General features: G+C 42.5%; 1 protein-coding gene across 5 annotated transcripts in view; it reads right to left on the bottom strand.

Moving 5' to 3' along the window:
* Positions 1–27,889, bottom strand: part of KIF6 (kinesin family member 6) — a 380,981-nt gene that overhangs the window by 61,549 nt on the left and 291,543 nt on the right. For 4 of the 5 annotated variants that reach the window (XR_008680633.1, XM_055390330.2, XM_055390331.2 and 1 more), the window contains one exon: positions 22,128–22,183. Coding sequence is in view for 4 of the 5 variants with exons in the window: in XM_055390330.2 (XP_055246305.1) it covers positions 22,128–22,183 (56 nt within the window). In the remaining variant the exon portion in view is untranslated. Of the gene's footprint in view, positions 1–14,794; positions 15,151–22,127; positions 22,184–27,889 lie in introns of those variants that run through there. The other variant, XM_063707578.1, reaches the window with a different exon arrangement.

A 27,889-nucleotide genomic window follows, 5' to 3' on the forward strand; every position in this document is an offset into this window, starting at 1 on the left:
TCAGAAGGTGTGTAAGAAGGGCTGATGGCACAATTTTGAGTGCTGTGTCTCTGGGGAGTCAACAATTCCAAGGGCTAATATCAGGAAGGCAGTGAATACCCAGAGAGAAGAAAAACAGAGATAGAGAGGGAATTGCCACAATATGCAAAGATGAAAACAATTTACAAGCTTCAGGTTGAATCTTTAGGGGAGAGAGATCCTGAAAAATTTTCTGCGTCCAAGGGATAGTAAATGGAGGCTAAATATACAGAGCCCATTATGATGAATGAAATGTTATTATGATTCTTTAGTGTATTGGTTTTAATGTTTTGTTTTGGTGAATATAAAAATATTTGTAGGGACTTGTATAGGTTTACTTGTAAACTTAATCTTGCTTTTCACATAAAGGCGTAATCCTTAATTATGGCTTTTTCTATCACAGGGATGTTCAGTTCCTTCATGGCTAGGGACAGGTGGATAACTGTTTCCTATAATGTGGGAGATGTGACAATGTGCATCCCAGAGCACAGCACTTGTCTCTAATCCTCATCGAAGCAGAAGCTGATTTCATTTCAGCTAATGGAGCATATTGATCATCAGCTGCTCCAGGGTCTAACAGGTGCCAGGAGGAGACCAAACCTTCACGTTCTTTGAACTTGGGAAGGTAAAATTTCCAGAATAAGGAGCAGCCTTTGCCTTCTATGAGAAAGTCTGGATATTATCTTTGAGAAAAACATGGCTCTGTTGGAGACAAGCTAATCATTTTAATGGGGCATTTGAGGTTTGTACATGTAAGGTAAAGATACACCATTATTTTGGGGGAAGCTCTAAAAATGAAATAACCCAAATGCAGGTAGGTGCTTCTAAGTAAGAGTTAGATGTTCTATTTAGTATTCTGTCTTCAGAAACACAGATCGGGTGCTTCTTTAGCAGAACTATAGGTTTGCAGAGCTAGAGATTAAAAAATATCTTCATACAGTTTATCTATGCCTCAAAAGTAATACTTGTACTTGGATGTTGTGATGGTTAGTTTTATACGTCAAAGCGTATAGGCTACAGTGCTCGGATGTTTTCTTAAACACTAGTCTAGAGGTTGCTTTTAGATGTGGTTAATGTTTAAATCAGTAGCCTTCAAGAAAAATAGATTACCATCCATAATGGGAGTGGGCCTCACCCAATCAGTTAAAGGCCTTAAGAGAAAAAAGACTGAAGTCCTCCAGAGCAGAATGAATTGTGCCTCCAGACTGCCTTTGGACTTGACCGGCAACATCAACTCTTCTTTGGCTCTCCAGCTTATAGGCTTGCCCTGTTCGAGTTGAACTTGCCAGCCCCTACAATCTCATGAGCCGATGCCTCAAAATAAATCTCTCTCTCTCTGTATCTATGCACATCCTTTTGGCTCTGTTTTTCTGGAGAACCCTGACTAATACAGATGATGTGGATATGTGTCCTTGTCCAAGCACCAGCTGTAGCTCTTTGGGAACAGTGGGCAGTCAACGGTGGGATGAATATGTAGGTCTGATCTTGTCCCCACCTCACATGTGAATGGAGACTTTCTTCCAGGTACTCAATAGTGGTCACAACAATGAGGGAAAGACACTATTGTACTGAGTGAGCTGAGCCGGGCCCTGCGGCTAAAGAACCGCCTGTCTCATCAGGCCAATGGCACCCCCATTGAGAAACGCTGCTTTTGAGGAAAGATGGAACAAGTTGTTGGTCACTGGGGGGAGTCCCACCTTGACTGATGACATGCTTGTGTCATTGAAGACTGAATGGCCCAGAGTTTTGGAAAACAAACTGCTATAAACTATCTTGTGAGAGCTATGGGTCCGGGCAGTGCTCTGGAGAAAGTGAACATACAAATAGGCTGTTGGGCCCTGTGTCCACTGCAGGTTTTTCTTGGAGCAGGCCTGCCTGAGGGTGTGTGGAAGCCTCCATGAATGAGGCTGGAAGCCTATGGGTCAAAGCCCTCCAAGAAACCAGAAGGAGCTTTCAGCTGCTCTCCAAGAAGCATTTCTTTTAGGCTTAAGCCTCCAACAGTACCTTGTTCAAGTTTGCCTCACCTAGTCAGATGCCATCGCCAGGGCCACAGGGTCTTTGAGGCTTGGTAGCAGCCACCAGCAATGGCACCATCAGAGGACAGCGTGCCCAGCAGGCAGCAGCCCCTATAGCACGAGAGCAGATAAGGAAGACAGAGGGGAAGGGCCTCAGGCAGGCGCTCCAGAGCAGTGCTTGGAGGCAGTGCTTGAAGAGACTTTTGGGCACAGTCTGGGGACTTGCTTTGATGTGAGTGGATTAATTTCCAGCAGTAAAGCCAGGAGGGACTTTGGCCATAATATTTTGGGAATAAGAAGGAGACGCACCCTGTTTGGCTGTCACAGGCTGGTGAGTCCTGGGACATGTGGGACTCATTGTGAGAAGTTTCCTTTAGTGCTGTCACCCCTCCAGGAACAAGGATGGGTGGCTTATAAAGGCGAGCAATAGGCAAGAAAGCTGTGCAAACTGGAAAAGGGCGGCATTCTTTCAGACACAGGCTGGATGATTATATTCCTAACTCATGCCAATCCTAACTCACAAACTGCTGAAGAAATGAAATCTGGTTAAATGTGTTCCTTTTTGCCCTTCTTAAAAATATCAAAAGCAAGTATTTTTCAGACAGCTTTACACCGGCCACGCTGGCCAGGCCTTGTGGGCTCCAAAACAAACACACCTGAGCTAGACTTGGTCAGCATTGGGAGGCCAGAGAGGTGGCCAAGGAATTAATAAAGGAATCTAAAGATTTTTGTCTATCCCCAAAGGCTGCCACTTGAAATAGTTCTTGCTTTGGGGGAGTCATGTGAGTGTGTGGCAAGGAGAGGGGAAGAGGGTTGTGGGGGAGAAGCTTCTGAATCCATTCAGCTTCATGCGACAGGATTTTGACTCTGGCCTGTCACTGGAAACAGATCTGACCCCTTCTCCATGGTGATATTGGTAATCTTTTCTCTTTGCAGTCAAGGGTATCAATGAAGAGTGAATGTGTATGACATGCAGTTTTTGGTGAGAAGTTTACTGTGGGCCTTAGGATATTTTCTGCTGGAGACAATACACTTGATGTAATGATTTTCTTTACCACAGAAATCACAGGAATCTGTTTTCTAAGGATTGATTACATGTCAGCTGACTAATGTCAACAGTCCTTTGTGGGTTGGTATCTTAACAATGTGGCAGTGTTTAGAGGAATTGGTGGTTTTTACCTGGATCTTAGGAAATCACCAATGATGATAATACAATGGGTGAACAATGGGTAAGCTAAGATGTTGCACGTACATGAAGAAGAGATAAGTATCTGAATGGCAAATAGGTGCCCCTAATTCCTAATAGTGTAACATTATCAATGAGGACAGTGACTTCTAGGAAGTTGTTACAGTGGCCGGAGGCCAGTAGCCTTTCTGCAGTTTCTCAAGTCACTTTGGTTGAGAAAGCCTGCATAATCCAGCTCCCATTTTCCTCTGTCTTCTTTTCACCATCTGAGTTATCTCAGAGGTAACACCCCATACCCCCTATCTTAGTGTGGTTTCTCCTGGAAGCAGACCCTAGTACAAGTAGTTTATTTGGGAAATGATCCCTGGAAGCACTGGTAACAGACAAGGGAAGTGAGACACGGAGGGAAGGCAGCCAATATAGGGGGCAATGGCAAGCCATTTTCCACTATGGGCAATTGGAGCTCAATCCCACTTGGAGACTCTAGGGGTCTGTAGAGGATACATGCCTCAGAGCTCTCACTCCTGCAGAGGGAGGGAGCTGGGGTACGTATACACCAACTGCCAACAGTCATTGATTGAGTCCTCCCGGGGCAGGGGATTTTAATTCCCCAGCACCAGCCTGCCCCACATATATCTCTTGAATAGGTGAAAAATGCTCTCGGGGGAGTGGGTAGTGCTAGCAGGTGAAGTCATGCTAGCGTGCACATGCCTGGCATGTGGAAGGGATGCAGGTGGGGCTCTGACAACATCTACCCTGTTCCTTATTTCTTGTTTTTCATTATCCTTGTCTGAAAAATATTACTACTGCCTATAGTTAATATAGTCTCTTACAAACAAACCTAATTCTTTGGCAACAAAACTAGCAGAGAAAGAGGCAGAGGAAATGAAACATTCTAGCTAGTCTATTGCCTGATTTCTTATAGGCCTGGCTGGTATTTTGGGAGTCAGGTTTGTTTTCTGGCCTGGCAAATAGGAGTAACTGTAGCAGCCCTTGGTTTTCTATGGACCCTATTTTAATAGAATGCAGATTGCTTAGACTTTGGCTCACATTCTGCATGCTGAGGTGAGCTACTCTTTCTCACTTGCTGCCTCAGTTTCCCTTTTTGCAGTGACACCTCAGATAGGAAGCTCTGACATCAGAAGCTCTTCAATTCAGCTTCTACTTGGGGCAATGGAAAGGGTACGATGTGTTACTGTGATGGAAAGCACTGTCAACCAACCCTGGCAGAGGTGCCAGGGGCGTGAGGGACTCAAGCCGTTTCGAGGACTCATCCTAGAACAATGCAAACAATTGTCCTCAGTCCTGGGTCTATGGGCCTGTTTACTCACTCCGTGCTGTGCCCGGCAGAAACTTGCAGTGATTTAGGAAGTCAGGGAGAGACATTTCTGGCTGTGCGGAACCTGATGAAATACTGTTTTGTGGAGACAGACTAAAAAATAACCAAACTGTCTTTAAGTGGAACAGAGATCAGAAAATCTCCTGAGGCACATTTAAGAAACCCATCAATTTTGCTGGCTTGACCATAGAAGGGAAAATTGCACTGCAAATGATTATCTCTGATGAAATGTTCCCAAATCTTTTACAGGGCACTTATTTGTAGTGACCTATTACTCCATCATCAACGAGGCCTGACTGAGAAGCCCCCACTGGGTGGTTTACAAGGGGAGTCTGCAGAGTAATTGCAGGCTCAATCCCGAGGGCCTCCTGTGTCCTATTTTCTCAACCACCTTACAGGTATCCTGAGGCTGGGGACTCTCCTATGGATTTGTGTGTTTTCCACAGGGCCTCCACCTTTACAGATGTACATAAATTGCTGAATGAATAAACCTGAGACCAAGGCTTTCTGCCCAAAGTCCTCATCATAGAAGCCCTCAATTTCCTACTTGCCCTGCCCAAACTGAGGAAAAGCTGTGGCAAAAGCTCCTGCTGTGTTCAGCCTGAAATAATTCACCACAACCTGTATCATCAACCCATACCCAATTACCTAAAGTGCTCTTTCTAGAGAAATTAAAAAAAAAAATTCCGTTCTCTAACATAAGATTCATTTTAAAATGACAGCTGAGGTCATTTCTTTTATAAAAGCTGAGGTGGGTTGTCTGATATTCCCTCCTGTCTTCTTTCCTTGGTGGATTCATACTGTTTTATTTTTTATTTATTATTAAATATAGTAAAATTGACTTGGGAGCATGTGTGTGCATCATGGGTTTGGACACACACATGGATTTGTGTAGCCACCTTCAAAAGCAGGATCCCCAAGAGTTCTGTCACCCCTGGACTCCCTCACATGGCCATGGTGGACTCACACCCTTCTCCCACTCCTGCCCTGCATTGCGGAAGTTCTCACTTTTTCAGAATGTCATATAGCTGGAATCAGATAGTAGGAGGCTTTATGAGACTGGCTTCTTCATCCAGCACAATGCCTTTGAGAGTCACTCATGTTGTCTTATTTACCAGCAGTCTGCTCTTTTTATTGCTGAGTAATGTTCTATTGTATGCACTCTATTGAAGTCTATCCCCTCACTCATTGAAGGACATTTGGGTTACCACCAGTTTTTGGCAATTATGAAGAGAACCCTTACAAACATCTGCATACAAGTTTGTGTGTGAACCTAAGTTTTCATTTCTCTAGGGTAGGTAGTTGGCTTGTATGGTATGTCTGTTGAATTTTGTAAGAAATGGCCAAGTTGTTGTCCAAGGTGTCTGCCCCATTTTGCATGCTGACTAGCAACATACAAGAGTTCCAGTTGCTCCACATCCTTGCTATTACTTGGTATTGTCAATTAAAAAATTAAAAACATTTTAAGCTATTCTAATAAACAAATGGTCATATCTCATCATTGTTTAGATTCAAATTTCTCTAATGCTAATGAGGGGGAACATTTTTGCATGCGTTCATTTGCCATCTGTACATCCTTTTTGGTGAAGTATCTGGTCAGGTCTTTTGCATCCCCACCATTTTTAAAATAAATGAGCTGTTTGTTTTCTGAGTGTTGAGTTTTGAGAGTTAATATTTATGTATTTTTTATATTCTGTATAGAAGTCCTTTGTGAGATATGATATCTGAAAATATTTTCTCCCAGTCTGTCACTTGTCTTTTCATTCTCTTAACAGTGAATTTCACAGACCAAAAGTAGTTAATTTTGATAAATCTGATTTATCACTTTAATTTTATTGATTGTACTTTTGGTATGATGTTTAAGAACATGTTGCGAAACCCCAGACATGAAGAGTTTCTCATACTCATTCTTCTAAAATTTTATAGTTTTACATTTTCTACTTAGATCTATGATCTGTTTTGACTCAATTTTTGTATATGGTGTAAGATTACATTGAGATTCTTCTTTTTTCCTTCAGTACATGGATATCCAATTGTTTTAATATTGCTTGTTGAAAAAAAACCTATTCTTTCTTCATTGCCTTGGCAGTGTTGAAAATCAATGAACCTTAAAGGTGTGGGTCTATTTTTGGACTCTGTATCCTGTTCCATTGATCTACATATCTATTCTTTTGCCAGTGTCAACATTGTCTTAATTACAGCAGCTTACAGTAAGTCTTAAAATTGTGTGGTGTGACTTCTCCAGCTTTATTCTTCTTTTATAAAATTATTCTAGCTATTCTAATTCTATGGTCTTTCCATACAAATTTTGCAATTACCTTCACTATAGCTACACAAAGTTCTGCTGGGATTTTGAATAGAACTGCATTACATTTAAAGGTCAGTTTAGAGAGAATTGACATCGTTCCTATATTGAGTCTTTTAATCCATAAACATTTTTTTGCCTCCATTTATTTATGTCTTTTTTGATTTTTTTAATTAGAGTTTGTTGGGTTTCAATGTAGAGATCTTCCATATGTTTTGATAGTTTTATACCTAAATATTTCTCTCTGTATTTTTTGGAACTACTATAAATTATATATTAGCATTTAATATATATACGACTATAATATATTTAAAAGTATAAAATAATATTTAATTTTGGTAAACAATTATTACTAGAATGTAGGAATATAATTGATTTTTATGTGTAGACCTTGTATCCTACAATCTTGCTAAACTCTTTTATTGTTTATAGGAGCTTTTCTGTAAATTCTTGAAATTATCTAAGTAGACAAATACATCATGTGTGAACAGGGACAGCTTTACTTCTTCCTTTCACATTCTATGCCTTTTATATATTTTTCTTGCTTACTTGCAGTGTCTAGGACTTTCAGTACTGTATTAAACAGGAGTGGTGAGAGTCAACAACTTTGTCTTGCTGCTGATCTTAGAGAAAAGCATTAAGTTATTCACCATTAATTATGATGTTAGCTGCAAGTTTTAAATAGATGTCCTTCATCAGGTTGAGAAAGTTCCTTTGTATTCTAGTTTGCTGGAGTTTTTATTGTGATGAATGCTAAATTTTATCAAATACTTTCCTGTGCCACTTTATATGATCATGAGGTTTTTCTTCCTTAATCTATTAACATGGTGGATTATATTGATTGATTTTTGAATACTGAACCAGTATTGTATTCCTGAGATAAACCTCACTTGGTCATGGTATATTAGTCTTTTTATATATTGTTGTATTCAATATGCTAGTATTTGTGTATATTTATGGGGGATTTAGTCTATAGTTTTCTTGTGATGTCTTTGTCTGGTTTGGGATCAGGATAATACTGGCCTAATAAAATGAATTGGGAAGTGTTCCCTCTTCTGTTTTCTGGAAGAGATTATATAAAATTGGTGTTATTTCTTTTTAAAATGTTTGGTAGAATACTACAATGAAACTATCTGGGCCTTCATTCTTTTTGGGAGACTTTTAAGTATGAATTCAATTCCTTTAGTAGATGGTATGAAACCATTCAGGTTATTTATTTCTTCTTGAATGAGTTTTGGTAGTTTGTGACTTTCAAGGAATTTGTCTACTTTTATCTAAATTATCACATTCGTGTAGACTGTTTATAATATTCTCTTATCCTTTCAATGTCTGTAATGATATTTCCTCTTTCTTATTTATTTTTTTTTGAGATAGAGTCTTGCTCTGTTGCCCAGGCTGGAGTGCAGTGGTGTGATTTCAGCTCACTGCAACCTCCGCCTGGGTTCAAGTGATTCTCGTGCCTCAGCTTCCCGAGTAGCTGGGGATTACAGGGGTGTGCTACCATATTCAGCTAATTTTTGTATTTTTGGTGGAGATGGGGTTTCACCATGTTGTCCAGGCTGGTCTCGAAGTGATCCGCCTGCCTCAGCCTCCCATAGTGCTGGGATTACAGGTCTGAGCCAGCTTGCTAGGCTGATACCCCCTTTTTCGTTCCTGGTATTGGTTATTTTGTCTTTTCTCTTTCTTTGTCAACCTGGCTAGATGTTTATCAATGTTATTGATCTTTTCAAAGAACCAGTTTCGGTTTCAGTGATTTTCTTTATTGTTTTTCTCTTTTGTATTTTATTGAGTTTTGTTCTTATCTTTATTATTTTCTTCCTTCCACTTGCTTTGGAATTATTTTTGTTCTTTTTCTAGTTTCTTAAGATGGAAGCTAAGCTTGTTGATTAGATCTTTTCTCTTTGCCACTATATGTGTTGAATGCTATTAATTTCCCTCTAAATACTGTTTCAACTGCAGCACACAAATTTTGGTGGATTTTATTTTTATTTTCCTTTAGTTCAAAATATTTCTAGTTTATCTTGGGACTTTCTTTTGGAAGTGATTTGGAAGTGTGTTGTTTAACCTGCAAGTATTTGTTGTTTTTGGAGACAAGTTCTCACTCTCTTACCCAGGCTGGAATGCAGTGGCACAATCATAGCTCACTGTAGCCTCAAACTCCTGGGCTCAAGAAATCCTCCTGCCTCAGCCTCCTAAGTAGCTGGGACTATAGGCATGTGCCACCATGCTCAGCTAATTAAACTTTTTTCTTTTTTTTGGTAGAAATGGGGTCTCACTATGTTGCTCAGGCTGGTCTTGAACTCCTGGCCTCAAGTGATCCTCCCACCTTGGCTTCCAAAGCACTAGGATTACAGGCATGAGCCACTGTGCCCAGCTTCAAGTAATTTTGGATCATATCCAGAACATGTTCAGGGTCTTATTTAAATTCTAAAAAAGACTCCTGATTTTTTTTATTGTTGCTGTTTAAGCAGACAATCAGCCTGATTAGGTTCAGGTCACAAATTCCAATAAGCCTTCTTTGAGCTGTGGTTTTTTTATTTTTCCTTTTTACAAGATTGCAGTATTTACTTCAAAAAATACATTGCTTCATAACCTTCAAAAATAGACCTGGCTTTGCTTTATATTACTGATGCAGGCACTTTATAAACTTTATATCTTTGATGTCCCTTGCCTATTAAGATGCCCCTTGATGTCTTTTTGCCTATTGAGTTTATTTGGTACATTACCCATTTCTGTAGTCATTCCTTAATTATTTGCTTTTGTCTTCCAACAAAAAGGAGTACCCAAGGATCCTAGTGTTTGCTAATGAGTTGCTAGGTTCTGCTACATTCCAGTTATTTATTAGGATGTCTTCTAGACTTCGGCATCATCTCAACATGTGTTAATATGCTGTTTGGCAAAACAACTAAATTTTAAAAATATTCATGCATCATTGGTAATGTCTTCAATAAGGATTAAATTAATAAAATCAGTCTTTACCTCATTACGAAACATATATTTTCAGCAGTAAACTCATCAGACTTGTGGTCTGGTGCAAGTTTTAACCATCTGTATGCAGGAGTCATTTATTCATGTAGTGGTTAGTGGTTCTGAAACAAATGATCTGAAATCACCATCTCTAGTTTTGATCTGGACATGTTTTTAGTGACAATCAGTGTAGTGTGACCAAGGTTACTTTAAATATCTTCCTTGGGCCAGTGCTATAGTGAGGTAGAGTCAGTACCTCCCAATTTAAAGCAACTTGAAAAACAGAAAAAAGCAACTGTCCTAGGGTTCTTCCAAAAATCATAAGAGAAAATTAAAACAAGTGACAGACTGGAAGAAAACATCTGCTACGTATTCTATAGACAACGGCCTAATATCCAGAGGATACAAAGAGCTCCTACAACTCAGAAAGAGAAATTCAACTAACCAATGGGCAGAGAATATGAGATACATGAAAAAGTATTCAATTTCACCAGCTCTTAGGGAAATGCAAATGAAAACAATAACGAAATACCATATTTTGCTCTCCAAATGGCAAAAACTAAAATGGCTGATATGATCATGTACAAGCAAGGATGCAGGGAAATGAGTACTGTCACACACTGGAAGGAATACAAACTAATGAAGCTCTTTGGGAAGGCAACTGGGGAGTAGTCATGAAAGTTAAAAATACACGTATACTGTTGCTCCCCCTAATTCTACTTCTACTCATCTATCCCAAAGAAACATTCACATTTGTACACAAAAATGCATGCACTGTTTGTAATAGAGAAAAACTGGAAAAAAAGGTGAAATGTCTGTTACAAGAAAGTAGTTAATAGTATTTACATAGTTTATTTCACCATAAAAAATGGTGAGTTTCTCATTTAACATACTCACTGTTAAATGAGAAAAGCAAGGGGGCAGAATGATACTTTATGGTCCTATTTGTGCAACAAAACAAGATATCTTTGTACATAGGTGCCTCTCTCTCTCTCTCTCTCTCTTTCTTTCTCTCCAAATGCACAGAAGAGGATGGAAGGAGATACATCAAATTGTTGAAAGTGGCTACTCTCCTCTGGGGCAGGGGCATGATTGGTAGTAGGTGAGACAAAATGTGTGGGCTGCTTACATTTTGCTATGTATATTAATGTATTGTTCAAACTATGGCAAAATGTACCCATGAATCACTTGTGCAGTTAAAAAGAGACAAAACCCACCACCCCAATGAATCTATGACTTTCTGAACTCCAGATTAAGGGAGAGAACCTAGGAAGGAAGGCCTGTCCTCCCTTGACTAACTTAGTCCTCTTCCCATTAACCTCTCTGCCTCTTTCCTTTATTGTCAGCTCCATCCCTTACTAGCTCCATCCCTTACTAGCAATAAAGGAATATTGCTTATGAATATGAGCAATATTCATAAGTTTCAGTTTCTTCATCTGTAGTAGGGGTATTATAATAATAATAGTGCCTCTATCAAAGTTAGCTATTATGATGATGACGGGGACTCTACTTCTTTGACTCTTGCTGGCCTACAGTCTGTGCTTAGATACACAGTCACTGGCAGTGGGCTTCTCTGTTTGCCACCAGTCCTTTCAGGCAATCCTATCTCTGTCCAAGCATTGACACCTGACTTTGGGAAGTCCCCATGGCACTCCTAGTTGAAGTCCCTGGCCACCCTTTTGGCCTTGTTCAGGTAGCTGCCAGGGTCCTGCTGTTACTAGTTTTGCCACCGAAACTGCCTGGGCTGGGCTTTCGTTCATGAGATGCCTCATCAGTGACATAGCCTAGATGTGCTTGGGAGCATCTCTGCTTTTTCAGTGTTGCCCAGTAGCAGTCATCTACCTGCCAGAAGGGGAGTGCTGAGTCCCTGAGGATGGACAAGTGTCTGCGTGGTGTTTCACTATCTCCTCTGAAGGTCTGTGCTTTAACAAACAGCTTGCTGTAGGGCTGCACATGCATACTTTTAGGCTGGCTTCAATAAGTTCTGGTGCAGACTATGTGTTAGAGAGCCAGTCTGGTCCACAGGATCATATTACCACATGAAGCCAGCACCAAACTGAGGCCGTCTCCATGTTGAGTGGAACGGCGGCTGCGAGGAGGGCTATTCCCACCCTTGTGTGTTCTGCTTTTGGAGGCTCTCAGTGGATTTCAACAGGGGGACTCATCAGTGTTTCCAGAGTAGTTGACAAGAGACACAGCAAACCTTCTGCTATTTGCAGGTATTCCCTGTTCAGCATCACTGACAAAACCCTCTTCCCCACCTCTGTCCCAGCTATAAATGTTCATCCTTCTAATCAGTACAAGACAATAAAACACACTTTTCCTTCTTAGAAGTGAAACAACAAATTACCAACTATCTGCCCTGGGCAAATCAGTCAGTGGAGCACAGTTCCTGCTGGTATATTTAAAGAGAGTCTCCTTCCTTTTAGAGAGTACTGAGAGGGCCTCAGCCTGGAGGGACCACACGCTTACCAATATGCCCCTGTGGCTCTGCATCCAGGAGCTTCCTGGTTTATATACAGCTGCCACTTTTCTGCAGGGTTATTCTGATATCTAGATAACAATATCTGCTGGCAAAGTTATTTTTGAAATACTTCAATGAAAATTATCATGTCAAGAATGTACATTACTACTACGATGAGATTTAGAATGCATCAGCTGCTTTCTGAAAATCTGAAATGACTCTCCCATAAGGGAAAGAAATTTCATTTTAAGGCATTTCATTAAAATGAAATAGGTGTTGAGAAAGTTGGTTATTTGAAAAAGATTCAACTTAGAGCCTCAGCTTACATACCATATTCTACAATAAATCCTAAATGAGTTGAGTGTGAAAAATTGAACAATATAAAAAACACTATAAATAAATTTACCAAGGTATTAAACAGATCCCTGACAATGAACAACCTACCATTATTATTATTACATTGACCGTTTCTAAGTATGAAAGCAATGGAGGAACTCATAAAAGAAAAGATCAATGGATTTGACTGTATGAAAAATAATAATGTACTATAAATTATAATGTACCTTACTAGTCACTATTACTACTGGTAAAACAAAGGGGCAATCGTGAGTTGCTTCTTTGAGAACCTGGAAATTAAGGAATTGATGTGACCCAATAAGAGCTGAACTAGCAAAAAATCTTCACACAGCTTTCCCTGAGATAAAACCAAGAGCATATGCGATATCAATTATCGCACCTGTCCTACCTATACCCTTTTTAAAAGAGAGAGCTTCCTCCCCTTTGCTGCCTAGGTGGCCACTTTCTGACATACAAGACCTCTTTTCCTCCTTGGTCATAGTTTCCCGGACCAGAGGTGGGTCCTGACCCGAAAGCAGCACATGCTTAAGCTTGCCAGCAGCTACTGTCCTAAAGGCCTAGAAAACACAAATTGGTCCAGTCAAATTCTCTTTCTCATACCTTTGAGCTAAGAAATAAGCAGATAAGTAGCTCATTAGCCTTGGGGACTGGATATTAAAGGATATTTTCAGGTACAGCTGGGACCAGGGAAGACCAAAGCCATGAGGAAGCGGGACTATGGTCAGCAGGGCCAGCCGGTTACAAGAGCAGACAGGCACAGAGGGAGCAAGAGGCGCTGAGGGAGGCCTGGAGGCAGAGCGCTGGGCTGTAAGGCCACCCTGGGTCCTCTTGGCTCTCCAGGTCCTGGTTCCAGCTCCTATTACAGCTTGGAGGGGCCTCAGATCTTATGATCGTATCTTAATGGGATTCTTGTCATCACCACACATGTATCCTAACCCTGAGCTAGCTCATCAGGTTTATGTTTCTAAAATCAAAAGAGCCAAACTAGAAGTGATTGTTTCTGTGACCCCAAATCCTATGCAAAGTGACTTGCGGTTCATCCTGGAGAGGTAGGAGTGGGATAAAATTATGGTTTAGTAAGAAGAAGCCTCACAAATGGTGCTTTACTGTGTCTGGCGAAAGAGGTATTGTGTGCAGAAGGAGGCTGGTCAGCCTGGAGAACAGATGAGTCAGGTTGGCAATGGTGAGTGAGCACTGTCCAGAGAAGGCAGGGACTGGACCAAGGCCTATCATTGCTGCAGGAATGTTCACTGCTGTGAGCAATGGAAGCCTTGTGAGGCTTAATTGTGACCATGGGAACCTATCTCTCCAAACTCTTTACTTCTCTTTGTTTTGATTCCCTTTGTGCTTGGAGAGGCTCACTTATCAGCCTTTCAACAACTAATCTAGCTTGTTTCCTGGGAGGATGTGCCATGGATAGAGGTGGTTTAAGAGTTCCTGGCTATAAAAGAACATCCACCATGGTAAATAAATAAGTTGCCTCCCTGATTTGCAGTCCATTTGACTGGCATGGGTCAGCCTTCCTCTGTTCTCCTAGCCAGGTTGTGGACCTTGGTTCACTCACTAAGGCAAGACTACTCTGTCAGGACTCTTGGAAGGTAGCCATCCATCTTTTTTTGGTGGCATTCCAACCAAATCATTGCTTCCTTCTCTATATATGATAATTATTAGTGTTCAATCTTGCTAGTGAAGGTACACTACAGCCCTCCAACTTGCTTCAAATCATTTTTTTTGTTTGATCTCCAAACTATGACAGCAAAACATTAAATTTCATGAAGATATCAGTCATACTGGTTATGGGTTGTTACTCAGATAACTTCATGTCTTGGAATATTCTGCAATTTCAGTGATACCTGAACTGTTACAGAGAGACCTTAATAAGTCATCTTTGCTCTTTTCATCTCTAGATACCCGAGTCATCTCAGAAAGATGCTTTTGTGTCTTGCTTTTCAAGAGTCCCGTGATCTCTATCATTTAATAACCTTCTTGTCAAAATGTTCTTTCACATGATCAAATACATTTTCAATACAATTGCAAATTATTTCTTCCTTTTTGGAGTCTCTTTAAAGCTGAATTATAATTTATTGGTCCTTCTGTATATCATCAAGTAATATACAGTCGGTTCTCTTACAACCATGTTTCTTTAACAGGAATTATCTCATATGCAATTGGTTAACAGGGAACTGATGTCAGTGTAATACATAGTCTTATTTGTTCACATAGGATTTTCTCCTCATATGTTAAAATTTTGCACCACCAAGTAAAAACAACTGAATACAAAGTAAGCTGGCACAGCCGAGCCCAGGAAGCTGTGGAGAAATGCAGGACTGAACTGCAGCCTCCTTGCCTCCACGTTCCTTTTCGTGGTCCAGCGTGGCTGGGTGCTGTCTCTTAGGGGGTGCTTATCGTGCTGCTGTCCCCCATCTCTGCACATGATGCTCATGTCTCCATCTCTCAGCAGCCCCAACCCTTCCTTAAATCCTCTTCTATCATGATAACCTTATTTTGGAAAAAAAAATCTGATGTTTTAATAATAGATTGTGTTTCCTTATGTATTAGGAATTTAGCATGCCATTTATATCATTATTTTTGATAGGGTTGTAATTGGTTTTGTTAGAGTTAAAGCAGCGTGGGTTCTGAGCGGTCTCCCTCAGTCTTAATTTTCCTATAATCCCCGAGTTTTCAGTGTGCCATTTTGTATTTGTTCCATTATAGCACCTATACTTAAATCCAATCTTTAAGCGCCCCATTCACAGCTTGCTTTTTTCCAGGATAAAGGAGTCTAACTGTTGTCTTTTCTCATAAGAACTACCTCCCATTGCTTTACAGATGTCTCTTATTTCAGGCCATAGATAAATTTCTGTAAGGTCTGTAGTAAACATAATTTTTGTGTGCTTAGCATTTCTTCCTTTGGAGAAAGATAACTGCTCTATTCCTTAAAAATTTTGTTCAGTTTATGTGGTGCAGATGGGCTAAGCACCTGCCTGAGGAGTGGGGACATGATCTAGGCCTAGTCAGTCAGAGCGTTTTATTCCCCTGGCTGTAGGGATTGGTTCAGAGATGGGTACATGACTTAAGCCAGGTCGATCATTCGTCCCTCCAGTGACTTTTGCCAGTGTTGTTAGGCAAGGTCCCTTTCAACGAAGTTATGAATTCTAAAGACCATGTAAACTTGGAGTTGCCAGGGGCATCTTGCCACTAACTGGGGAGAGGCTGTCAGACAACGTAGTCAAGCGGAACTGAGACAAGGAGGGAGAGGAGAAGAGAGGAGAGAGAGATGCATTTGAAGTTAGTTGTACTCCTTAGATTCCCCACTTACCTGAGACAACACATTTCCTTCTATTCTTATAGTCAAACATTGTAACCAATGCAAGTTGGGTACAAAAAATTAATTGAAGTTTTTGATAAACGTAATTTGAAAAATCAGACAATACTCTAGTGCACTAGCAGAGCTTGTTATTGAAAATAAATGTGGTGAATCATTTAATAAATCAAAAATTACTTTGTAACTTTTAAATCATCTCTTTACCTGCTTTTCTCTGAACCATTTCTATTCTTGTAGGGATCTGGAATTACTGAGGAAATGCAGTATAATGTTGACATGGAAATGCTGGGTAGAGGGAAGGGATGACATCTTGGCTTTTATATTTCTTACTTTTAAGAATATAATTTTTTTTTTTTACTTTATGGTAACACATTTTTATTTTCTGGTCCCCGATGACTCCTCTGCCTGCCCTTAATCAGGCTTTCTCGAGTCCTTATTTGTGCTGGTTTTGGTACATAAGCATAAATATTTCATTACACCTATTCCTACTAAACCACATCTACGTTTATGCTTTGAATTCTTTTGTATTTTTTGAAGCATCAGTAAACCCACTCAGCTGGAATTGTGTACAGCCTGAAAATACAACCCTTCAACTCTATTCTCCGAACCACTGAAAATGATAGTGGAAACACAGGTGGGACACTGAATCCTACCACGGCTGCTGCAAGCCCATGGGGGACCTTTGTGCAAACTAGAAAAAGGTGTGCCTTCCTATGGGCAGATGCAACGCTGAGTGGCGCACATGGGATGGAGAGCAAGGGCAGGCTGGACTTCAGCCCCACTCACTGCCACAACTGGGCCCCAAAGTGCCAAAGATGACCTGTCATTAATCACGCTACAAAGAGCCTTTTAATTTTCGTGGGCTATGCTCAAAGCTCCTGAGCTAGGGTCTAGTTTGAGCCTTTTGTTGGGCATATCATGTAGGATAAAGGCCAAAGAATCAGGGAAACTGAATAACAACTGAGAGAAATTTAAACTCAGAAGACAATGTCAAAGTCAGGTAAATGTGAATTTATGGAGATCATATATAGTGTTAAAAAGTTCTGGAGTTGGACAGAAATTCTAGTTTGGCCACTTACAAAGGCCATTTCACAGCAACTCATTAAAAAAAAAATCTGGCCGGGTGCGGTGGCTCATGCCTGTAATCCCAACACTTTGGGAGGCTGAAGCAGGTGGATCACAAGGTCAGGAGTTCAAGATCAGCCTGGCCAAGATGGTGAAACCCTGTCTCTACTAAAAATACAGAAAATTAGCCAGGTGTGATGGTGGGCGCCTATAATCCCAGCTACTCGGGAGGCTGAGGCAGAGAATTGCTTGAAACCGGGAGGCAGAAGTTGCAGTGAGCCGAGATTGCGCTATTGCACTCCAGCCTGGATGACAGAGTGAAACTCCGTCTCAAAACAAACAAACAAACAAACAAAACCTATAAAACAGGGAAAATACCATATTTCATAGAATCTAAGACAATGTCAACTAGAAGACCAATCGCCAATACAGAGATTTTTAAAATGTAAAAACAAAACAAAACAAAAAAAAGACCAAATGGGACGGTTAAATGCATCCCGACAACACAGATATTAAGAGTGTAAAAACTGTGTCTCTTAGAATCTGTGACGTATATGGTAAAACCCACCTTACAGGTGTGTCTCCTTCCTATGAGGATTAAATGAGATAACATAGGTCAAGTTCTCAGGCCAGCCTGGAGTAAGTGCTCAATAAATGCTGAAGGCTGCTGTTACTGCTGGTGTTGTCCTTGTAATTTGGAGCTGGCAACAAATAGTAACAAAAGGATATACTTGATCTGGGTCATCATAATCTAGCAGAACAGCCTGGATGTTGTCTTTTCTTTACTCCAGGATAAGTTACAAGAAGCAGACATGCAGGAGGTAGGTCCAAAAGTAAACCTCCAGTGACGCTTAAGTACAGAACATGCACAGAACTGACAAATAGCAAAAACAGTCTGGTTTATTCTGCCGACAGAGACCCAGATCTGAGAAATGATTTTCCCAAATCCCAAATGTACAAGAGAAACATTTTTTAAAAGGGCATTGGTCAAATCATGGGTTGGGGGGTTCTTTGAATTTGGAGTAGGGGGAAAAAAACTTCCAGAATATTTTGCTAGCTTTTCTAGTGTTTGTTTTTCTCTTTCTTTGCCTCTCACTAACAGCTTCTTCTATTACATTCCCCGTGATTTTTGAATTGATTGCTGAGTGCCTCACTAGTGAAAACCCACTGTGCAGCCTCCTGTGATGTGAGTTTTCATTTAGGCCTGGAGGGGTCTGTGGAGGGATGAAGAGGTGCCAAGAGGTATCAGTCAAGCTCTTTTACCTGCCTGCAAGGCAGCTGTTTCAGGACTAGTCTGGAGTGGGCCTTAAGCCAGTGAACAGCCATTCATTGTCCTTTGTTGCCAAAGACAATGCTGCCAATGGTAAAACAGTGATGATGTGAAAAAACTAATGCCTGGATTCTAGTAAGCAAAACCATGCCTGGCTTATGCCACTGCCTCTAAAGCAGTCTACTTCTTTTCCCAGTTTGGGCTCAGTGGCATTGTTAGAGACATGACAGATGGAAGCAGGGTGTAAATGAACGTGTGCGAAACCCCAGCCCATGTGAAGAAAAGCAGCTGAATGATCTTGTATATGGAACAGGTAGATACAATAAAAATGGCTCTCCGACAGAAACACAGACTCTTATTATTTTTCAGGGAGATTCTAAATTGGTTACTCCTCCCATTTCTTATTTCAACTTATTTCAACAACAGGATTGATGTAAATGGCGTCTAGAGAAAGACAAAAAGGAGTTTGTGGCAAGAGTTTATCTACCTAGTTGGGTTGGCTTCTTTTAAGAAAAGGAAATTATATGGAAGTTCAGACTGATTATGCCATATAAAAATTAGATATTATACAGCCACTACTAAATTGATAGCCTTTAGGGAGTTTTGAGAAGGAAGGCAGCTGAAGAGGCAGCTGTGGATCACAATGTCAGAGAAAAAACAAACTACCCGAGGAGACAGTGGCAACCTGAACTTTAAACATGTGGGCTGACTGGTTTGCAGTTCACAAATACAGCTTTTGTTTCTTCTCTGCAGGCCAATTACGTGTGTACCCCTCGGCATCTCAATCTTGCCTCAGGGTCCAGAGGCAGGATGTAGCCCAGTTTGGGAGTGGAGCTGAGTCACCATCCCGTGCAGACAGGGCAAATTCATGTCATGCTCCTGCCTCCTGCCTCCTAGATTCACTGAAGGACTCCTTGGGGACTGCAAATTCCATTTGATTTCATTTCTCCCTAAGAAAAATGCACTCACTCATATCCTGAATTTCCAGAAACTTGTGTCCTTCAAGGTTGCCTTGGAAATTTTAAATGTGTGTACAAGTTCCACCTTCCTCCTCCTTAGCCCTAACCTGGTGTCTGAGATGTCGTGATGGCAGGCTACTCCCTGAGGTCAAGCACCGCGAGGGGGTATTCAGTAATACGGCTGAGTGTCAATGACCCACTCACCTGGGCCCCTTGGATTAGAGCACAATTTGAAAGATGGGTGGCCAGGAATGGGTCTTACTGTGGTATTTGCATAAAGTGAAGTGAAGACTGGCATTGGCTTTATAGGCATCACTGAATTAACTATGTTCTTGGCAGCAATGGAAGCTTGAATCTCAATATTGGTGTGAGCTATACTTATTATTTTCTGGATAAAACAAATGTTTACTTGTCCAGATCTTCTCCTAGCATATCTGGGCCCTTTGAACATGAATTATAAGCAGACACCTTCTCTGGGCAGATCAAATGACAGCCCTCAGTTGGTTGGCCCTTGGCTCTTGGGCAGGAAACACCTGTGCAGATTTTAAGGCAGCCCCCAACCTGCCTAATCTTCAGAATGTGGCAAACTTGCTCCACCAACATACACGATTGCACCACAGTTATGGGGAATTTGTAGTTATTTCCATTGTACTCAGAGTGAAAAACTAAGTATATTAGTATAGCCAATTGGTGCCTTCCATCATTAGTCTATTTCATTAATGTTGGAACGGTTTTATTTTGGTTTACAGAGTAAGATATTTTTTAAGAGCAAAACTTTATATTATTTCTTAGGGAGAAACAGTTTATAAAAGGTCTTCTCTCTTATCCCTCCAAGGATGAAAACAGACCACTGGGTCCCTTGAGGTTAAGAGGATGCTGACAAATTGGCCCTGGCTCCACTGAAGTCAGCTTCCTCTTTCCCCTCCTTCTCCCCTTCAAGCCAAGTAGACTATCACTGCCCGCTGTCTGGGACTGGGATGCCCCCCAGCAGAGTGTCTGCTTCCCACCTGAAGGAGATCAGCCTAGGATCAGTTTCCTTATTGGTGTGGGTGACTGGGCCCTCTGAGAATCAGATAAGCTATGGATGGACATAATCTTCAGAAAAATACAAACATTCCTAACTCCCAGTTTTTCTCATGCAGTTTTAGGATGTTCAGGAATCCAGGCCAAGAAAGGGGTTTGAAATATTTTTTTGTGCCAGCGATCTTCTGGCAGTCTGATGACCTTACGAATCCCTTCTCAGGGTAATAATTTGGTGCATAAAGTAAAATGCACAGGCTTTTAAGATAAACCAATTATATTGAAATAGTTATCAAAATTGTAAAACCTTTTGTGATACAGAAATATCTATGTACTTTTATATAAATGTATTAAATACAAAGATCTAATGGTGAGTCTAATAACCACTGTAATTTTGTACTGATAGCACAAAAGATATTTTACAACGTCTGCCCTTCTGTGATGTGACATGCAAGCCTCTGTGACTTCTACTGGGTTCATCGTTGAGGTGGTGCTAAATTTCAGTTAGAGGTTAGTAAAAATACAGGGGCATTTCTCTCCTATCAAGATCCTGGACCTTAGGTCAAGAACTCCTGAGACACAAGGATTCTGAGTGTGGCTGTTGGCTGTGTCTCTGGGTCTGGCTGCCTCAGCCCCTTCTGTCTCAGGCCACAGAGGGGACTGTGGGGCTCCTGTTTACCGACCGAGACAAACTGAGGCTATCGTGATTTTTATATTCTGGTAGAAAAATTAAAGGGGGCACTCACAGTGGCTTCTGTCCTGTCCTCACTTGTAGGCGGAGAAAAGGGGGTAGTAAGAGAGACCCAGCGGGCCAGCTGTGAGCCGGTAACTGCTGCCTTCTCCAGCACAGAGGTGAGGCACAGGGATTGCCTCTGTGAAGCTGCTCTGGGCCTGGGAGATGGGTCTCTGTGGTATCTTTCAGTTTGGGATGAAAAAAACATTGTCCTCTTACTTTTAAAAGGATTTGAGGCTGGGTGTGGTGGCTCACACCTGTAATCCCAGCACTTTGGGAGGCCGAGGTGGGTGGATCACTTGAGGTCAGGAGTTCGAGACCAGCCTAGCCAACGTGGTGAAACCCCATCTCTACTAAAATCACAAAAATTAGCTGGGTGTGATGGCATGCACCCATAGTCCCAGTCACATGGGAAGCTGAGGCAGGAGAATCACTTGAACCTGGGAGGTGGAGGTTGCAGTGAGCTGAGATCGCGCCACTGCACTCCAGCCTGGGCAGCAGAGTGAGACTCTGTCTCAAAAAAAAAAAAAAAGAGAATTCGAGGCACATTTTACTGAGTTGCCTCTTGCCTTAACTTCACCTTTGCAGGGGTACTCACCTAAGTGGGAAGCCCTCCGTGGCAGCCTCCACCCTGGGAAGGCACGATGGCTTGTTTTTGCTTCTTATCCTCCCACCGGCTTATTGACTGATGCTAAAATATCGTACCTGTGCCAAATATGCTAAGTAGAAGCTTTGGGAGGTGTAAGAGTGTTTCACCATACTTGAAACACAGAATGACGTCTCACTGTAACCGTGAAGTTATGATTAGCTGAGCTACTGCTGAAAAACACCAGGGAAAAGCACAACTCTCTGATTGGGATGCTGGAGCTCAGGTCTGCCTGAGGATGAAAAGTTCAAGTTCTAGACAAAAGAAAGTGCTTTTCCTGCTGGGTGGTGGGAGGGATCACACACTTCCTAGGGAAGGCTCTCAAAGCAGCTTCCTCGGCAGGGGCTCTCCTGAAACTGGCCATTTGGGGCTTCATGGCCATTTGGAGGCACATCATGACCTGATTTTCACCAGGAAAATGGTTTCTGAAAGAGGCTCACAGAATATCATCTGCTTACCAATTTTACTTCTTGCTTCATTTATACTTTCTCCCAGGGCCTTGGCTTCAGAAAATCTGGAGGGGAAAAAAATGAAAATTGTAGTTTTTCTGTTCATCCTACAAGATGTTTTAAAAATAATAGATTTCTTAGAGGTCACTAAAATATGATGAAACTTTATTGAAAGACACAAAAGAAAAATCTAAATAAGTAAAATATATTAGGCTTAAAAATAGAGAGAAAATTGGTATTAATTATAGGTATTGTTAATTTTTACTCTATCCAGCACAGAATTTGTATTCTCATAGTCTCTCATTTATGACTTTTAATTTATATTATTTCATGATGCAAAGATATCAGAATAAAGCCTGGCTGTAAGGTTTCTGTGCTGTGTTCTACTGATTATGATACCAAGATCTTATAACCAAAGAATATATGCTTACATAACTTTTTTCTGATTATAAAATAATATATCAGAGGTTGTAAAACTATGGCTGGTTATGAGACAAATCTGGCCTGCTGCCTGTTTCTGTAAATAAAGTTGCCCTGGAACACCGCCACCCCTATTTACTGACGCATTGTCTGTGGCTGCTTTCACGCTACAAGACAGAGTCGACTAGATGTGACAGAGACTGCGTGGCCTACAGGGCTGAAAATATTTTCTACCTCAACCTTTATAGAAGAAGTTTGCTGATTCCTGTTATATACCATTATTAAGCCAGATTTTGAAAATACAAAAACAAGAAAAAAATTCTCAAGTACTCCTCTACCCGCAAATAAGCACATTTGATACACGTATCCACCCCGTCTTTTATAGAGCCAGTTTTTATAGGGTTGGGATCATAATACAGATATGATTTTGTGCCCCGATATTTTTTTTTCACTTAGCATTGTAACATAAGTCCTTCCCTGTATTATGAGATGCATACCTTTGATGGCTTCATGCTAGTCTACTAGATTGTTGTGCTAATGTTTAGTGAGTGATTCCTTTATGTTTCTGGCCTATGTTTGAGACACCCACGATGAGCCAACTTTGTGCTAGAGAAGCAGACAGGACATGGCCTATGTAAGAACATGTAGTTCAGTCCCTATACATAGTGGGCCCTCATGAAATGTTAGTTGCTTTCCCTCCTCTCCTTTCTGCCATGAAGTTAAAGAGACAATTGGAAGCCTATGAAAGCAAGCACCTAATAGATAGCTGAATTAAATGGCTGTGCCTTGGCGGGTGCTAGTCATGCCATTAGCGTTTGACTAGGGAGTGGCCTGTCCATGAGTGAGCGGGGAGCTGTCAGGAAAGCTTCATGTACAAGGTGGGAGTGACCTGGGTTTTGAGGATCCACAGGAGTTTTTAGAAAATGTTTTATTATGAAAATTTCCAAATATACACAGGATAGTAGAATGAACCCTGACATACCCAGTATCACATTTTATTAATTGTCCAGTTTTATTTCAACTATTTCCCCTCCTCCTCCCCGCTCTTCTCTTCTCACTTCCCCATCTCTAATATCCCGGCAAATCCCAGATATCCTATTGTTTCATCCTTGAACACTTTAGTCGCCTGGGATTGTGTTGGAGGAAGTGAGCAGAGGAGGGCATTCCAGGCAGGGGAACAACATAAGCAAAGGCCAGAGTGCCACGACTGCTCTGTGTTGGATGGAAAAGAAGTGTGAATTATGTCATTGCTATTTTCCAAATCTGTCTGCTTGGCCTGGGACTGTGGACAGGACGTTTCCAGGGAAGGGGACTAAAGTTTTTCTCAATGTTAGCTTCTTGGGACTCCGCCCCTGGCTCCCTTATTAAGGCTGTTCAGGCTCATCGTAGATTATGTATGTCCTCTCCTCAGCGATGGCCTCTCACCTTCCAGGGAGAAGTACAGTTCCACTTGATGCAATTCAGACATTTACATGATGCACAGGTCACTGTGCTGGGCTCTGTGGGCTCATATGGCCTCTGCTGCTGGGCAGGCATAAGGCGACATTTGCTGCAGGTCATTCGGAAGATGAGGACCATCTTCAACTCTCCATTCTGCCAAGGGAGGGCCTATGATCATTTCATCACTGCTCTGTCCATCCCCAGTACCTAGGATTTATAGGATCTGACAGTCACACGTTGCTCAACGAGTGACTCCTCCCATTTCCTGTTCCATAGGCTTCTGGAAGCTTTAGACTCTTCGGAATAAGGAAAATACAAGAGCAAGGGTGCAAAAGTGCTGAAATTCACATCAATGCTGGAGGAAACCAGAGTACAGATAGAAAAGGAAGACAACATAAGCAGAAGAGGGACTTTCCACTGCAGTGCTGCCCAGAGAATCCCTGACAAGCCTGGGATGGAGTCCCCCAGCCTTGGCGGTGTCCAGATGTGTCTGGGGGGCCTGGCAGAGGGAGCTGCTGAGTGCTGTGGTCAACTCTCTCCAAAGAGCCGCCCTGCTCCAGAGCTGGCAGAAACTGTGTGGAAAGCCACGAGCTGTTCCTGTTTCTCTGTTGCAGCCCAGTCCTGAGCTAAAAAGGGCTTTCCCACTGGAGAGGTGTGGTCTGAGCGCTGTGCAGTCTTCATGAGACCATTTTCCCGTCACTCTGGAAGTTGTCACCACTCCAGGCCACCCCACCCACATGTGTTCCTGATCCCTGGTTGTCAAGACAAACTCTGAAAGGCCCAACCCTGAGTGTGTAGAGGGAAAGAGCAAGTGTCAAAGGAGATGGGAGAGATGAGAAGGCTAAGGACTCGGTTAGGAAAGATGCGAGAAAGAGGGTGACCCCATCAGTGCTGCCACGTTCTTCCTGGCCCACCTGCATCTCCACGCCTCTCCAGTCAGCCCCAGTCTCCCTCCCTCCTCACTTACTCCCTTTCCTCCTGCCCCTCCGTCTGAATTCTGCTCACCTAAGCTTCACCAGGGGGAGTTTCCTGCCTCCTGATTTTCTAAAAGGCGCATCCTCATCCATGAGATGGCTCAGGGAGCCAACTTCTGGCCAAGGGTATGCTGCACCCCTGTACGATATCCTAAGGTGCTGCTCACTGCTATGCTGATGAGGCTGCACCTTGAGGAGGGGCAGGAAGGTTGTGTAACTCAGCCAGGACCACTGATGAGCGCCCGAAGGTTTCTTTCTATTGGTGCCAAAGCATTCCTATTAGGGCGTCGTTAGTTGTGTGGCTGGCTTTGGGGAGTGTAAGGTAGCTGGGTGCAGTTCCAGTGTGGATGCAGGCAGGCTGCCATGTCACCTGCACACAAAATCCTGTGCAGGGGCAGGGGCTGGGCTTGGAAGGAAGAAGGAATGCGATGCTCTGGTGTTCTTCTACTAGCCTGGCTTCCTGTAAGACCCAGCCCTCCTCAACTATGGCTCCCACTGTGTGCCAGACAGGTACTTGCAGACCCTGGGGAAATGCTCTGTTATTGGCTTCCAAGGGCCCCAGCTCTTCTGTCTTTTTCCCCCTCTCTCTGGCACCTCCTTCTCAGTCTCCTTTGCTGATGTGTTCTGCAGCCTGTTCCTTGAATGTTGATAATCCACAGGATTTTGTCCTAGGCCCACTCCTCATTTTCCCTACTCCCTGTAGGCATTCCCTTTATGCCAGTATCTCCTTGGCTATCTCAACTGTCATCTCTCAAATCTCCACCTCAGCCCTGCTTTAGTTCCTGACTCAGGTATCCAACAGCCTGTTTGATACCTTGAAGATAACTGAAATTGACTGTACCCAAAAAGAACTAATCACCTGCCCTGAACACCTCCCCTGTTCTTCCTGTTGTTCCTGTCTCAATGCACGGCACCATCACTTACGGATGGCTCGTGTCAGTAACCTGCACGCCACCCTTTGCCCCTCTCTCCATTAGCACCTTCCCTCAATCCTGGAGTCTCAGCCATTCTCTATCCTCAATATCTATCAGAGCATTCCACTTAGCTCCAACTGCCTGAGAGCAGAACGCTGCCATCTCTCTCTCAGATTATTGCAACCACTGCTTGCTCCTTCCCCTGCAATCGCACTGCCTGTCCGCAGGCTAGTCCCCACATTTTAGCCTGAGTGATTCTTCTTAATGCAAACCTGGTCCTGTTACTCCCCTGCTCAAAACTCCTCAAGTGCTCCCCAGTGACCTCGGGAGAAAGTCCGGATTCCCTAACAGGGCGAAGTAGACTCTTCGCGCTCTGGCTCCTGCTGCCTTCTCCAGCTTCTTCTCTTCCATCCCCCACAACATTCCCAGGCAGGCTTGAATCTTAGTTTCATCAAGTGTCACACTGTCTCTCATCTTGGGGACATCCCCTTTACTTGGAGCCTGTCTTTTCCTCTGACTAATTTCTGCCTAACCCCTCAGTTTCCACAGTGATGTCTCCTCCTCTGGATAGCATTCCAGGACTGTGCAGGTCTACAATACATGACACCCCCAGGTGCTCCCCAGCACCCTGCACTTCTGCCATCATAAGCAGATGGCATACTATATGTGAATTGCCTGTTTACTTGTTTGTTTCCCTTTCAACATGGTAAGCTCCATGAGGACAGCAACCACATCTGCTTAATTCACTCTTTTCTCTGGGGCTTAGAACAGGGGCTTGCACCTAGTAAGCGTTCCATAAATATTTGTAGAATAAAAGAAGATAAGCATGTGAGCAAGTGTGTGTGCCAAGGCAACGTGCACAAGTGAAGAGCGCTGGACTGGAAGTCAGAGTAGGACCAAATGCCTACCTCACCTCTTAGCAACTGGGTCTCAGGCTCTTCATTTCTAGGATTAGAATGAGATGCCGTCAGGGCTGGGTTGATGTGGAAAGAGCATGCATGCAAATATGTTTTGTGTGTCATAAATTCATTATGACCATGGCCTGGCAGTGTAGGAACCCCCCGTAGGGAATGTGATGGACTGTGAGGTGGGAATGTGTGTTGGAAGCAGTAACCACAGACAATAGTTTGTCTCAGCAAACCAAAGTATTAGAAAGGATCTCTGCAAGTCAATGGTCAAGGACACTCAAGATGGTTGCTGAGTTTCTCATTTTCAATGGAAATGAAAAGGATGGAGGAATTGAGGGAGAATCTGACATTAACTTCCAAGATCAGTTCCAGAAAGAATCCCATCCTGCTGTGGGGTGTGTCAGGCAGAGATACTCATCATGACTGGGGAAGCAGCTGGCTCTGCCCCACACACCATCCACTAGGGATCATGGGCAGTGGCTGCTTTTACCCATGGGCCAATGAGAGGGGCTGGTGTTCAGCAGCCACTCAGTCCCCAAGAGCCTCTGCAACCAGATGCTCTGTCATGCCAGCTGAGATTGCTTTCTGAGAATGGTGGGCCAATATGTGTTTGAGGGCAAAGGGTTCCTACAATATCTTTCCTACTTTTCTTGTCTAGAACAACTAACTTAATATGTTGCTTTTTCATAGAGTGAACATCCAATACCCTTCCCTGTCAGAGAGGAGGACAGAAGACTGGGCCTACATTTTGCCATTTTTTTCCTCCATAAACTTGTACCTTGTACCCTGGCTGCCTCCACTTTATTGTAATGAAGATCCACCCTTTGTTCCCCTTATGCTTTTTAAAAAATGCTAGTATTCCTTTCCTGTTTCATCTCTCCCGCTATGGCCTCCCTCTCCTGCCTCCAGTTGATCAGCTCCTCCCCTGACCCTCCAGAAGCCTGCTGCATCCTCCTACTTCTCGGAAGCTGTAAAGTCTTCTCCAGCCATTTTCTTGGCTGCCAAGATTTCTCAAAGTCAATTTCAAATTGTCATTCACAAACAAAAAAAGTGTTTTTTGAGTACCTTTTTTTTTTCCTGTGGCCAGCACTGCTTTTAAAATTGTGGAGAGGCTG

Source organism: Gorilla gorilla, chromosome 5 (genome assembly GCF_029281585.2).
Source record: "Gorilla gorilla gorilla isolate KB3781 chromosome 5, NHGRI_mGorGor1-v2.1_pri, whole genome shotgun sequence".
Taxonomy (NCBI): Eukaryota; Metazoa; Chordata; class Mammalia; order Primates; family Hominidae; genus Gorilla; species Gorilla gorilla.